The sequence below is a fragment of the Diabrotica undecimpunctata genome, chromosome 1 (assembly GCF_040954645.1).
Source record: "Diabrotica undecimpunctata isolate CICGRU chromosome 1, icDiaUnde3, whole genome shotgun sequence".
In the NCBI taxonomy this organism is placed as follows: Eukaryota; Metazoa; Arthropoda; class Insecta; order Coleoptera; family Chrysomelidae; genus Diabrotica; species Diabrotica undecimpunctata.
Window position 1 is genome coordinate 13,363,935 of NC_092803.1, and position 16,462 is coordinate 13,380,396.

The window sequence follows — 16,462 nt, forward strand, 5'->3', positions numbered from 1 at the left end:
AGAAGCTACAATTTTAGTATTTATTCAAATTATTCATCAAAATTCATTTAATACCTTTCGAACGAGGTATTACTTACCATAAGGTCCTATTTAAAATTATCTGTCACAGTTGCGCTGTAACGTCATTTGTCACTATTACGTCACTTGTTATGACTAGTTAAGAAGCCTACGTCTTTTTATTACCTCCCTCCAAATTTCACTATTATAAGTATAACCGTTCAAATGATGCGAGAGTGCAACGGACGTTTGACTAGCACTGTATATAATATTAACTAGGAATATTGTTATTGTAAAAGATAAACTTACTTTAAATTTTCCAGGTTGGTCCGCTTTCATCGTGGTTACTTCGAGCTTTGAGTTTCTCTGGTTCTGTGGAGTATTCATCAGAATATATTCCGGGAACCCAGTTATTTTAGTCTTCAGGTTACTTAATTAGTAATCACTGGTATTTTACACATACATGAGAATACACTTTTTCGATAAACATTGCAACAGCATGTTAAATAAACTGTGTAAGTCAAATAAACTGTGGAAAAAATGTTTCATAAAAAGTTAGAGAATAGATACAAATTTACCAGTTTTTCGTTGATAATTCAAAAGATTTCATAAAAGATCGAATTAAAAAACCTACTTACAGTACAACCAGGTTGTCCATTGGAGGGAATGAATCCGAATTTAAAAATGGAATCAAGTTGTTGCCGATATTTCTGAAAATTATAGCTTATTAGTATTGTAATTAAAGGTACAGATTTTTATGTTAAAGTAATGCACCCACAGTAAGTAAAGACAAGTTTTGGTAATAAGGGATGTCCAATTTTTTGAACAATTACCCTCCCACATGCCACTATTACTTATGTTAAGCCCACATAGTCTAGTTTTCCTTGTTTCCTTTGTCAGGTCCCTCTGCGATCACTCTTCACATGTTTTCATTTCTAATTCTTTTTAATTTGTATTTTTCTGTTGATATTTTTAGTAAGTATTGTATTGCTAGTGGTTAGTTTTCTGTTTTTCACTTAATAACACCTAAGACGGACAACAATGCCCAGCTTTATTTTTAATTGTTTACGTTTTTGTTAAATGACGTGGCACAAAGGAACATTTTACTATAATTAATAAAACTAACTCGCATTACGTATTTTATCAAAATATTATAGATACATGTAGGTGCATTACTTTTTTAAAATACAGCACACATATTGTTTAAATTTTCCTAAAATTTTGCTTCAATTACATTTTTTTTTCTACTAAATTTCTATCCTATTGAATTTAAAATGCCAATTGTCTAAATTTCGAGCCAATTATAATTAATGTGTACTTATTTTGTTCTAAACAATGTTGTATAAATCAATATGTACAGTATAATGATTATATTACGTGTTTATGTACAAGTTATCTTTGTTGTTATAGTGTCAATGATGTGCTAGCCTAGCGTTAAGATGTTAGTCCCTCTATTTGTTAGTTTTAACAGCTACCTATATTTTGGTGAAGTTTATTTGGGAAGTTTACTTTTTTCAAATTGGGTCATATTTCTGGATACTCTAAGAATCCTTACGTAATTATTACTCCAGTAATTGATCAGAATCCAGAATTGTCCAGTTACATTAAATTTCAGAGATAATATATTTTTGTGATAATAAAAGCTACTTCCACATTATAAACTAAATATTAAAGCAAAAATATTTATTAATTAATCATTTTGTACTACGCTTAAAATATCGTAAACATATATGACTTTACTAAATTTTTTATTACTCATTGATTGTAAAGTGCGAATTAGAGATGGGATGCCCAAAAAAAATGAAAAAAAAAATTGGATTGTAAAACACATCACAGTAACCTTTGGTTCTAGATTTTAAGGGCCTAAGGGTATATAAGCCTCCTTCAGTCAAAGATAAAATAATAAAAAGGTCACTAAAATATAGGTATAATTTGCTAATATTATTAATTATTAATTTAACATACAATATGAGTGTGATTTATAGATTGTTATACGTCATTATACAGCCACATATAGGATGATATTTTGTACGAATTTTAATTAAACACAAAACAGCCATTACCACTGCGTTTAAAAAAAAAGATGAAAAGTAAGTGCAAATGTATAGGCCAGAAAAAAACTTTTGAAACTTAAACTGTGAAACAGAAGTAAATAGAAATTTTTTGACACTTTTTTTGATGTCTGTGAATGGGGTAACACAAATGTAGAAATTGGGAGTGCCTTGACCTTTATCTTTAAAGGTTTGTTCTTTCGCTACATGTTTCGCCCCAATGAAGCTCATTAACCCATTTAGCGCAAATAGAGCGAAAACGCACAATTTTTTTGTAGAATTTTTTATTGGCAACACGTTAATTTTTTTGAAATCTTTTTATTTTTTTATCAACCAGAAGGTATAAATGTAGCTAAATTTAATTTTCTCTAGTTTCCAAACTCATTTTTTCTTTACAAAAATATTTTCTAAATATTTGACATTTTCAGTCCTTCGACACAAGTTTATTTTTAGTGTAGTAATTTTATTGCTAAAACACTTTTGTGGTCAAATCAATTGAAACTTGATATTTTTAACCTATTTGTACATCAATTGATATAAAAATAAATAAAAAGATTTTTTTGTGTCTTCAAATTTCGTGTTTGAAAATAATGGTTCGATAACGAACCATTGGCGGAAGTCGACTTAAAAACTTGTCTGGTCAAAAATTTCAAAGTGACTCAAACGGGGTTATTATTATAATTTTTATTAAAAAGACGGGTATTCTGGTATTCAGTTTTGTTATAATCTAGGGTTGTGAGGTTGTGTAGTGTCGTAGACAATATGTCGAATTGGAAAAATAACCCTAAAAGGGCTCTAACTTTGTTGGAATTAGAAGCCGAATTGGAGAATCTCAGTGATAATGAAGATGGGGTCACAGAAATAGCTATAATACCTCCGGACTGTGACGAATTAACAGAAGAAGAAATGATTGATGATAATGTTGTAAACTATTTACTATTGTTAGTTTCATATCAACTATTACGTGACGTTGTAGCTGACAATGAGATTCGAGAGATTGCCGGTACATTTGAGATTTCTGCTAAAGATACCGTTCTTTGGGAACCTTCCACAAGTAAATCCAAAGTTGCCGCCTTTGTAGAGATTCCTACTAGGGAGTCATTAGACGTTGAACCAACAACTAGCAAATCAAATAAAAAACGTAAAAAGGAAAAGACAGTTAAGATTTGAAAAATTAGTAATTTGAAAAATTTGAAAAATTATTATAATTAGAATTTAGAAAATTAGTCTACGATTTTAAAAAACGTAAAGTATGTAGTGTGACAACTCCAAAATGGTCTACAATAACTAATCCGACATTTGCATCAGCACCACAGTCACATGAAATTAAAAAAGGGATAGAACTTGAGAACCGTGTAGCTGGAAAAACCCCTTACAAATGTTTCCAGCTCTTCTTCGATGATGAAGTTTACAACCTTATTATTAATTTTACTATAAAATATGCCCACGATAATAACTGTCACGATTTTCATTTGACAAATGCATCACTGAAAAGGTTTTTGGGAATACTCATTTTTACAGGATATCACACCTTGCCACAAATGGATATGTACTGAAGCAAGGACCAGGATAAGAACGTGACATTTATTAGGAACTGTATGAGTAAAAATCAATTTCGGCGTATCAAAAAGTATATTCACGTAAGTGATAATACGGTGTTAGATAAAATGATAAATTTGCAAAACTTCGCCCCTTTTTCGACATAATGAATCGAAAATTCCTGCAATTTGGTATTTTCGCATATAATTTATCTATAGACGAAGAAATGGTAGCATATTTTGGAAGGCACTCTGCACAAATGTTTCTAAAGGGAAAACCTGTGCGTTTTGGGTATAAGTTATGGTGCATCTGTTCATCTGATGGATACCTATTCCAGTTTATCCCCTACGGTGGTGCTAGCACAACAAAATCAGATTTAGGCTTGGGTGCTGATGTAGTATTAAAATTACTAAGTGTTGTAAAAACTCCCTCTAGCCACAGGGTATTTTTTGACAACTTTTTTTCGTCTTATAGGCTGTTCACAATATTGAAAGAAAAGTGAATTTATGCAACTGGCACAGTGCATGAAAACAGGATTGAAAAGTGTCGTTCGACTTCGTTTTTGACAAAGAAGCTGAGGTATCTGTAGTTAGATGGAATGATAACTCAGTCGTGACAGTAATCTCTAATAACTGTCCGGTCCATCCCATAGGCTTTGCAAAGAGGTACGACCGCAAGCAGCGCAAAGAAGTAAATATTCCCACGCCGAATGTTATCCAAGAATACAATAGATGTATGGGTGGCGTTGACTTACATGACAACTGCATTGCGAATTACAGGATTGCTGTACGAGGAAAGAAATAGTGGTGGCCACTGTTTAAAAATGTAATTGATAGTTCCATTGTAAATGTCTGGAAACTTTTCAGATTGGCAACCAAAAGCTCCATTTCCCAAATCGATTTTCGGTCATATATTGTTGTTTGTCTAATGAAATCGGAAAATGAACAAGAAGAATCAGAACAGAATGAGAATAAAGAAGATGAAAAGTCAACTGTACCGTTGACAATAAACATGGGCAGACCGTCGAAAAATAGCTTATAGGATGAAATCCGAAAAGATAAGATAGGTCATTTAGTTATAAAGCATGCAGAAAATGCAAGAGGAAGATGCAGGCAGTGTTCTACTGTTTTTGTTTGTCAAAAATGTCATGTCCATTTACACTCTAAATATTTTGAAACTTTTCACAAAAAATAAAATTGTGTATTTTAATTTTTATATCTCAATTCCGCCAAAGGTTCGAAAACGAACCATTTTTTTGTTGTGACATCTGTCAGTATCAAAGTGTAAAACAATTTTATTACGAATGTTTAAGTTTATTTTACCCTAGTTAATAAAAAATATTACATCTTATTGCATTCTTTCTTTGCTTGGCGGTTAATGGGTTAAATAGTCGTCGATTAAGATAACTCGAAAATAAAAATGCAGGCTATTTAAACAAATTCCTTACTATGCAGTGGGCTCGAGTACCAAACTGCTATCTACTACTCGTATGTTAAAAAAAACATCATCTTTTTTAAGCAGTATAATTAATTATTAAACGCAAACAGAGGTGCAACTGCCTTCTTGAACATCTTTTAAATACATTTTTTAAAGATACATAGGAAACAATACACTAAAACTATCGTAAGAAGTAAAAACTTATACAGGCATTATACATATTAAGGACGTAACAAGAATAGCGTTAAAAGTTGCTAAACAAGATTACAAATAACTTTGAATTACTTTTGTTTGGATAATATTATCAACACTTTGAAAATTTCACGAAAAAATGTGTTAACCTAAAAATACGAAAATGTGTCTTAACTTTTGTGTTTCGTAATAATAGATCATCTTATATGCTAACAAAAACGTAACATGCATAAGCAAAGAAGCCAAAAATCTCTTTATCGTGATATTCACTTGTTAGATAAGAATTCTAGTTCTTACAGAACAAAAGGAATCTGTAAAAGACTTAATGCATTTAAAATCAATAACTAACTAACTAGTAGTTTTACCAGAGTACATGTACGAGCTTCATTCACTTTATAAGCGTGGAACATAAGGTACCCAGGCTTTTCTTGTTTTTCAGAGTTTCTGTCTCGATCTAATTTAAACTTACCAAAACATACTTCAACAGAAATTAAAACTATAATTCTTGAATGATTGTTCAACTTGAATTAATCTAAACTTGAACTTTAGGCACCTGTGCTCACGTAGCAACAACTCTGTGATATCTTGGATTTGACAGATATAAACCAAATATAATTTATGCAGATGGAAGTTTATTGTACATGAGCGAGAATGCAATGAATTAAGTATATTTCGATACAATTTTTGCGAAAAGTGAAAATATTTGTTTCAATAAATACCAATCTTAAAAAATGCTCGCTACATGTTTCTTACAAGAAAATAATGCACTTATAAACATACACGCACATACCTACATACATATACATTTACAAATTGCATAATTCACATAGGCACATTTCTCACGAAAACATAATAACATAATTGCATATATATTTAAGCACACTCACACACACACACACACACACACACACACACACACACACACACACACACTCACACGCACACGCACTACAAATTCTGCCATCTGATCTCCCCCTTTACATGCAGCTCACTTCCGTGGTAGTGAGCTGGGAATTGAGCAGGGAAGTTGGTAGCTTGAGTATGTAAATACGTTGCTCGCGCTGCCATTTCTCATGTCACTGCCGCTGTCGTACGTTCGTTGGCGGTTTTTTTAACGAAAATCAAAGAACTTTCAGTGCGAGTGACAGTGACTGTTTACATGCTGCTCCCTGTATTGTCGGTGCACGGACTTATTTGTTTATTGTTTGGTAAATATTTCGTTAACTATGGTTGAGTGGAGCAATAACCAAGTGCTAAAGTTTTTAGAGCTATATGCTAATAAGAGATTCTTCACAAAAACGACCACAAAAAAAGCACAATCTACCCGATGCGGTTTGTCCTTTAAATTTACATTTGGTACTTTAAATTGCTGGTGATGATACTTAATAAATAATGCAAACTTTGGTAACTGTCCCCAGTCGCCAAATACCGTAATGTTATTGTCAAACTTATTTTTGGTGGTATTGGAATTCTTACTTTTGCCTGTTTTTTTCTCATGGGGTCAATTTTCTAAAGCAAAAATTCAAAATGTATGCGTGATAATCTGCACAATTTAAAAAATTCTCCTGACTCCTCACAAGTCAGTTCATTGAAAAAGTTTGTCATATTTCCTCTGTAAAAAAATGTTTGAAGCCATTTTCAGATTATTATTCAAATAAAAGACTTTTTCGACATGGTCGTTTTTTTCTACCTCATTTGTTTTTAAAATGTTAAGATAATTTTGTAAAACACACAGAGCTGTCGCCGCAGTAATTTTTATGCTCACCATTGCTGATGGTACACCGATGCAGCAATGTGGTAGCTGTATGTAGACAGTCATTTATCCTTAATGCTGCCGTGTAATTATTTCGGGTAGGATAGTGGGCAACGCGAGTAGCAGTAGAAATGGCTGCATGTAAAGGGGATATTTCATTGCAGGGAAACGTGGAAGCTAGTCCAAAGCTAAAGAGCGCGTCCCAAGGCTGTGCTTTTAATCTTAAAATGTCTGCGAACTCGATTTAACAGACATTAAATGACTACTAGTTCGGTAACAGCGACCCTAAAATCCTTTACAGTCCATACCGAATCATGCGATACATCTTTGAAAAACTGTAGACCTCTGCCATTAAATTATCGCAGTAAATAACAAATTTGAGGACCTTCAGCTCCCTAAAGTTTTGGTTTTTGGGTCTTGTGCCATGATTTCATCCAGGATGGTTTGCAATTGTTCATAGAATGCCTCTCGTTCCTCCTTAGGTTTACAGTCTTCGGTGCTATAGATAGATATGACATTTAATTTTTGGTAGTCCATTGTGATGTTCATATGTATTATTCTTTCGGAGATATAACGGCAGTTATTTATGTTGTTTTCAAATTTTTTATGGACAAGTATACCTACGCCTACTCGTGCTCGTTCTTCTTTCTTCACTTAACTGTATGCTAAAAAAGATTGGTTATAATCTCCTTGGCCTTTACCATTCTTCTTGGTTTCTTGGATTGCACAAATGTCTGTTTTTATTTATCAGTTCTATTATCTCTTGGTCTTTGTTGTTAAAAGAAGTAATGTTCCGTGTTGCTAATCTGATTGTGGGCTTATTTTTCCTTTTCGGTTTTTCTTTTCTTTGCGTTTTTCGTCATCTTAGGTTCCGTCTGGTTCCTATGCTTTATATATGCTCTTTGAGAACCAGGCCCATCAACCCTTCTCTTTTATCCGGGCTTGGGACCGGCTGTGGGCATGAACGCGGCTTTTGAGTTACAGAGTTTCGTAAATAATTAAAGGATTTAAATACGAAATATCCATATTTATAAATATTTATATATCAGTTTAACAGACCTTAGAGGCCCAAGACTTTGATAGTTGTTTTTCATTCTATTCGTTCCTGTATCTGAGTTGGTTGACTTTAATGCATGAATCGGAAATGAAATAGTTCCAGGAGTAAAATAAAGATTTAATGAAAACCATGTCAATACAAATCGAGAACTCATGGCTAATCTCTCTGCTTTTAACGAACTGAGAATCAATAATACATTTTTCGACTATAAGCTCCAGTATCAATACACATTTGAAAACTCAAGGGGATACAAATATATGATTGATTTTATAGTCACTAATAGAAAAATTCACCCAAAGCAGATTCTAGATATCCGAACTTTAAACTTAGCAGACGCAGGGAGTGAACACAAACTAATACTAGCAAAAATAAGAATGAAAATAACACCAAAACATTTTCTACAGGAAATCGCCGAGGAAAAATTCAATGTAGAATCACTGTAGAACGACTATACAAGAAAAATGTATCAACGGAAGCTAGCACAGAAGATACAGCTGAAACTCTAGGAAAATGGAAAGTCATACTGAACAAAAGAAACAACAAAAATTTACCATGGTTCAGAAAAGAAATAAAAGAGAAATGTAAAGAGAAACGAGAGGCCTACAAGAAGTACAAAACATCAACATCAAATACTCCAGAATCCTGAGACAGCTATAGACGAATACGAAATAAAGCAAAGCAGTTAGTAAGAAGAACAAAAAATGAACACTGGGAACAGTTTACAAAAAGAATAAAAAGCGACTTCTATGGTAGACATAAACAAATATGGAGACTCATAAGAAACCAAAGGAAAGAAATCGTAGAATTGAACGAATACAATAACATACCAGCAAATAAATGGGAAAGATACCTGACGGAACTGTTTAAAGGAAGATGACCCCAAGAATTATAGAAGTATAAATCTACTGAACACCGCACTTAAGCATAGCACAAAAGTCCTAACCAACAAAATCAATAAACTAACAACTTTATTAGATGAACAACAAGGATTCAGATCCGGGAGATCCTGCGTAGATCCGTATTTGTACTAAGACAAATCACAGAAAAAGCCATCGAGTACAATAAACCAGCATAATCTATATTTTATATACCTGACAAAGGCTTTCGATCTCATCCAAGTCGAAGACGTCTTACACCTACTGTATAAAAGATACATACCAATCAATATTACACAAACCATTGAAAACATCTACTTCCCTAATCAAATACAGGCAAAGATAAATAAAAAACTAACACAGTACAAAGCGGAGTCAAACAGGGTGACTCATTAAGCTCACTTCTCTTTAATATAATAATGGACTAAATAATACAAGCAGTACATAAAGGTCATGGTTACAGAATGGGGAAGAAAGAAATCCAAATATTATATTATGTAGACGACGCCGCATTAATCGCCGAGACAGAAGACGAGCTCCAAAGATTAACACACATCTTCAATACAACAGCCAAGACATACAATATGATATATAATACCAGCAGCAAAAACCAAATGTATGACATCATCTAAATACGCACTACGATGTAAAATCGAAATTGATGGGAAAATAATAAAGCAGGAAGCAAGGTTTAGATATCTGAAAATAGATATGACTGGTTACGGAGATGTTGAAGAAGAAGTACGACAACAAAGCTTAACAGCAAGTAAAGCGGCGGGATCTCTTAATGACACAATCTTGAAGAACAAAGACCTAAGACAAGACACAAAAACAAGAATCTATAAAGCAGCAATTAGGCCTATATTAACATACACGGTGGATACTAGACCTGACACATCTAAAATGCGACGACTGCTAGAAATAACAGAGATGAAAATACTTCGACGAATATCAGGGAAAAGTCTGTTCGATAGGGAGAGAAGCGAAAACATAAGAAAAGCATGGCAATATAGCAGATAAATGGATGAGTGACAAAACAGAAACAGGAGTGTAACGAACACATTAGTTAAATGGCAGGAGATAGGATAGTACGAATAGCACGAGATAAGTCACCAAATGGACGAAGAAGTATTGGCAAACCAAGAAAAAGTTGGTGAAAAATACGATAACTTAAACAATTTAGGAGGCTATTATTAAAGAAAAAACAGGCTTTAAAGCTTACATACAAGAAGGTAGAAGAAGAAGATTGCTTGCGATTTAAATTATTTCTTCTTTTTCTGTATTTGTCATGCCTTCATAGAACGTCGACAAGTAATTGTATTATTAGCAGCATATGTCGCTCTGATGAGACCTAAAGAGATTGAAATACGTATAAGCGGCTTGTCGCTACCCTGCATCGAAATAAATAATCTAATACCGTCATTATTTTTAATTATTAAAATTGATTAATTGTATTATCTTCACTTTATCTTTACTTTACTTCTCCTCGGAGTACCTATAGATATATTTTGTTTGATACAATATAATCCTACCTAACATAAATATATTTACCCAACTTCCCAAAAGTTTCCTCCGCCTATGCTGTTTATTATGTTTTTCAAAAAGAAAACAGTACCTAAAACGTCCCGTATTCGAACGAGTAAATTCCTTTAGGTCCAATAAACGATTACCCGAAAGTTTCGTTATCTCCTCATCCATTTATCAGCTTTAGCACGATTTTTTTGTGCAGCAGCAGACGCCCCACTTTTCCTTCTTTTACTTTTTATACGATTCTTTTATTTCTAGTGAACTAACTGGGTGAGTTGGCTAAGAAATGCGGAGTATTCTCCAATGAAGCTTTTTTAATTTCTCTGCATCGGTCAGTTTAGTTTGGTCTGGAATGCATTATGGAAAATTTAACCGGTTTTTCATTTAAAAGCTATTAGAAGAATGTTCTTTGTTCTAAATATAGAGAACTACGGAATTATACGGTTAAAAAAGAAACTATAAAATCATTATAGCAAAGAACTTCATAAATAAGTATAATAAAAATACAAAAGAGTATTATTATGTGTTGATTTTTCCTAATAAGAACTTTAATGAACTTGTATAATAACATTTTAAAAAATACTTGTTATCATGACAAAGAGATTTTCTTTTAATGTAAATAATGATAATATTGCAGCCAAAGGTATGTCAAAGTTTTAACAAGCTCTCATCAACGGTTGCCTATATAGTGGCGGTGGCTACATGCATAATGAATACACGTGTTTCACCTAGAATATACTGCATGTTATGACATTTGTTATGAAAATAAATCGATTTGAAATCGGAAAATTTTCGCAAAACTAAAGTAGGATATATAGGACATCCTAAATTAATAAAAGTGTCCTATATATCCATCTTATTGTTTAAAATATTAAAAAAATTTAAAAATATAAATATGAATTTTGAATTTTCTAATATACAAAATATATGTCCAAAATTTTTTGCACATTTCAACAATAGACAATTATACGGGGGTTCTATTAAAAATAATAGAAGTTGATGTTTTGCCGGACGTGTCAAAATATATTTTACATGAGTATATAAGGTACAGTCATACTGGAGTATAATTTTTCAGATTTCAAATCAATTTATTTTCAAAAGTAAGTCGAATGCGCCGTATACAATAAACATTTTGTATATTGAATTAGAATAATTAGAATTAAAATAATTTACGCTACTTATAAGCAGCAAATAAGAAAAGCTATAATACTCAAATACAAAACACAAAGAACTACCATGCTAAGGTCCTGAGAAAATACTCACAGGACCTCGAGGTGTTTCAGAAGGGCAAGTGCCTCCTGAGGTACCGCGCGCAGTCGATTGCCGTCTAGGCGCAAGCTGCGCAGCGTCGTTGCCACGTTTCGGAAAGTGTCTCTTTCCAGTCGCCAAATTTCGTTGCTGCCAACTTGCCTGGCCCAAAGAATCAAGTCGGTCAGCACACAGAAATGATGAAAACATAAAACATGCTGATTAGTACAAGGTGGCTATGCATAAATTTGATTCACAAATTACAATAATACTTTAGTAGTTTTGGAACAGCAATTTTTACAAAATTTTTGTTAAAGGACATGTTACAAAGTACAATGTTCGTATTTAGCGGAAGATTATGTATGACACAATTCAAGCAGAGCTGTTACAAATTACAAGAGTACAAAAAAAAAACGTAATTGCAAAATTACGTTTCCGAAATGGAGCAATTTGAGTACAGGCAGCTGAGAGAAGATAAAAGAAACTACCGAAGTTTTAATGTATCCCAAAAATTTTAGTTCTTCTGGCTGGACGATAAGATTGGATACAATTCTGAAAACGTACAGAGTACATGTGTTTTAAAATAAAATTTAAGAACAAACAAACGGTGTTTAGTGTGCTCCCACTATTTGTAAGAAAAAAGCTTTTGGAATAAAAGTTGATATCAGTTAAGAAGTAATTTTTAGTCAAAATAGATCTTCTTCTTCTGGTAGTGCCTATCCGTTTCGGATGTTGGCCTCATGATGTCACCGAGGTATTCGACCGAGGTTTTTATTGTGGTTAACAACAGTTTTCCTTTTTGCATTCTTAATAAAATGTCCTGGTTAGTAACGTGGTCGGTATAGGATATCTTCAGGATTCTACGATAAAGCCACATTTCTAAAGCCTTAATTTTATTACAGGTAGCGTCCGTGAAAGTCCAAGACTCCGTACAACAGTATAGGAAAGATATAACATCGTAGTAACCTGATTTTTATGGGTACTAATAAATCGTGGCATTTGAACAGCTAAGCCATTTTTTAAAATGTAGATCTTGCTATATCTATCCTAGATTTTATTTTTAGGGAATGGTCCCAATTTTAATGGACATTCGTACCAAGATAGGTGTATGTTGTTACTCTTTCTATTGGTTGACTATTCACACTGGTTCTTTCAATTTGCTGTTCCTTCTTAGAGATCATCATACATTTTGTTTTCTTAATGTTCACTGAAAGTCCACATCTCTGACTTACTTTTGTTATTCTATTCATTTACTTCTGGTGGGCTTCATAACTCTCAGCGAATACCACCGTGTCATCCGCGTATCTGATGTTATTAATACATTCTCCCTTAATTCGAATTCCGGCTTTAACATCTTCTACTGCTTCTTAAAAGATTTCCTCAGAGTATATGTTAACCAGCAAGGGTGATAGTATACATCTCTGTCGGATCCCACGTTTTATTTTGATATCATCGGATTCTCCTGCCTCTGTACGGATAGACGATGTTTGATTCCAGTAAAGATTGCTAATAATTCTTAGATCACAGGTGTTTATTCCAATATTTGTTAATATCTCCATCAGCTTGTCGTGTTTTACTGTATCAAATGCTTTATGGTTATCAATAAAGCATGCATAAATATCGCAATTCACATCTGTACATTGTTGAAATAGCACTTGTATGCTAAAAAGAGCCTCTTTGGTACCCACTGCCTTCCGAAAACCAAACTGTGTACTGCTAATTTTTTTCTTCGCATAGTCTATATATCCTTTGATGTATGATTTTTAGAAATAATTTTAAAATGTGGCTCATTAAGCTGATGGTCCAGAAATCATTGCAGGATACTTATTTTGTTTTCTGTTGGTACAGCAATAAACGTTGACTTCAGCCATGAGCTTGGTATTACTCCCTTTACATATATTGAATATTTTTGTTAGTCATTGAGTACCATCGGTGTTAAATAGCTTTATGAGTTCGGCATATGCATTGTCAGGTGCAGGAGCTTTGCCATCTTTTAGTTCTGATATTGCCTTTTCTGTGATATTGATAAAAATTGATACTCTATCGAATTGTGTAATTCCAGATCATCTTAATATCCCATGCTCATTCTTTAGATAACTTAAGTTTGTACCCGGAAACCGAAAGTGTTGACATAACCTGAGTGTGTAGTTGTCCTTGTGTTGACCCAAGACACCAGTTTCTTAAATTCTTTTGTTTCTTATGCACACCAAATTATATGCAGTTTCTATATCATTTTCAAGTGTGAATATTGCGGCAGGTGCATGTTTACATATTTTTCTTGAAGTTCCTGGGCTACAGGTACCTACTCCTCTAATGTCTACTGTTTGTTCTTCCTGTAAACTTTTAACTTTATATACGTCTGATGTATCAAATTACTTCTCTACAGAAAAGTCATTCCTACTTTTAAATAGAACCATTTGGTTAAGACAAGATTTAGAATAATATTTTAGAAGATTTATGATAAAACCCACTAATTGTGTAAGATTAAAAGCCAATGTTCTATTTAGTAAAGAGTCTTTTTAAATTTTGAATACCATTTCAGTAGGTATACAAAACATAAAACGTAAAAATTTCAAGTTGGGGCGACTCGTAAATGACGTTTAAATTAGGACCAATCGGAGGCTCGTATTTATTTTCCTATGCCGTACCCTGTATGGCCGTACGTTGTGGGTTTGGAGAATATGCTGTCGTTATGTCGTCACTGTAGAAATTCAAGTAAACCTTCATCTTTATAAAAAAAAAACATTCTGAAAAGTTACCGAAGGACTAATGTAAATAACTATTCATGCTTTGTGTTCATAAGAGTTTAAAGGTATACCGACAAAAGGACGCGGAAAAAAGGACGCGCGAAAAAAGGACGCGTGGAAAAAAGGACGCGTGGAAAAAAGGACGCATATTATTAATGAAATACTATAAATAGTTTATTTTAATTGACAATAGCAATAACCCCCGTTTATCCCCCATATATAATTACAGAAAATGATTCTACCTAACCTAAAATCGGTTACGGTAAAAGTAAAAAGTGAAAAATATTTATATGAAAAAAACTTGCCTTCACACTTTATCCAGGCTTAGGACTGGCAGCAGAAGCTATCCCATATATAATTCTGATAATATGGAATCTAACCTGTTTCAATACCAGAAATCTTGAATTAACATTATATTAGTATTTATTATTTTACTTAAGATATTTTAGTCCTAAGCCTCGATAAAATGCGAGGGCAAGTTTTTTTCATATAACTATTTTTCACTTTTTACTCTTACCGTAACCGATTTTAGGTTAGGTAGAATCATTTTCTGTAATAACATATGGGGATAAAAAAGGGGTAATGGCTAATGTCAATTAAAGTAAACTATTTATAGTAATTCATTAATAATATGCGTCCTTTTTTCCACGCGTCCTTTTTTCCGCGTCCTTTGGTCTCGCGTCCTGTTTTCCGCGTCCTTTGGTCGTAGACTCAGTTTTTCGACCTAAAGATACCATGTTGTTACCCACTCTTTACATAGCTGACTTTCTGTTCTTAAATGCGCTTCTCATATCCATCGTCCATATTTCTTCGGTTATCAATTCCTTATTCTTTTTTGCTTCTCTTGGATCAATTGGATAATTTATTTTTCCAATGTGATTATGTTCTTCAAAGTATACCAATCTTACTCAATATTTATGACAAAACTTAGGGTGTCTATAGCTGATAGTTTGTGGTTTACTGAATTTTAACCTTCATCTGTCACTATGTACAAGCTGCGGAAACTGCCAGGGGTAGTCTATTTCTACTTGGCAGTTTTGTATGTATTACGGTATCGCCTTGAGTACTACGTTCTTCCAGACCATACTTATCAACATTTTTGACCCTGCCTTACGCCTTCTTTTCAAGTTTTAGATTTTTTGCGATCTTTCACAAGGCCGTGGATCAATTTCAGTTCCAATGAATATATCATCTAAGATATTTTTAAAATATTTACAGGTCCCAGGTCTACTTAGCGTAAGTAATATAATAATAAGTACCTTGGGCTAAACCAGGGGTAATAATAAGCGGTTGAAGAATAGCACTGGTCCTGTTATCTTCCTAACAATTTTAAACTAAGTTAATTTAATTTTGAATTTAATCTTTCTTGAAAGTTATAATTATTTAAATAATAGGGTAGGAAGTAGGAACTATGACGAAAAATATTCAGTATCATACCTGCTTGCTTTATTGCTCACATCTTAACATAATTTTTACTTTTTTATTTTTTTGCAACCATAATATAATAACCACCTTATACAAAAGTTCATTGAAAAAGCATGCTTATATAAAATTAGACTGAGGGAAAATGTTAGTAATTAAAATTGTAATAGTGAAAAGAAATAAGAAATTATGACTAAACACACAAAAAATAATGGAATTTGCTCTGTATTTTTGTAATAAACAAACCATACCTGCAGATATAAAGTATATATTTTCTGTATGATTATGTAGTAGTGATACCAATATACTCCAGTCGCCAGAAAAGAAAATGCCATTGAACCTCTATAAATCATACGAACAAGCTAAATTTTAGCGAGAATAATAATTTGGGGACCCCAAAAAAGATGCAAAAGAGTTAACTACTTTTACCCCCGAGCTTCTTCCTAAAACCCCCCTCGTAGTGGGGTAAAAACGCAAAAAAATCGATTTACCAAGGATCTGTATGCCGCAGAAAAAAATGTTTCAAATAAAAAATGTAGCTGAGATAATATTCAACAAAATTTCGTTCTACACAAAAAAAGCTTGTAAATATTCTTATTTAAATATTTTTGAAATAT

The 16,462-nt window shown here is 33.0% G+C and overlaps 1 protein-coding gene across 2 annotated transcripts in view; it reads right to left on the bottom strand.

Moving 5' to 3' along the window:
• Window positions 1-16,462, bottom strand: part of rk (G-protein coupled receptor rickets) — an 896,029-nt gene that overhangs the window by 159,423 nt on the left and 720,144 nt on the right. Inside the window, exons 5-6 of one of the 2 annotated variants that reach the window (XM_072536673.1) lie at window positions 11,692-11,838; window positions 636-707 (exon numbers count right to left, since the gene is read on the bottom strand). In XM_072536673.1, coding sequence (XP_072392774.1) covers window positions 636-707; window positions 11,692-11,838 — 219 coding nt within the window. The remainder of the gene's footprint in view (window positions 1-635; window positions 708-11,691; window positions 11,839-16,462) is intronic. The other variant, XM_072536684.1, reaches the window with a different exon arrangement.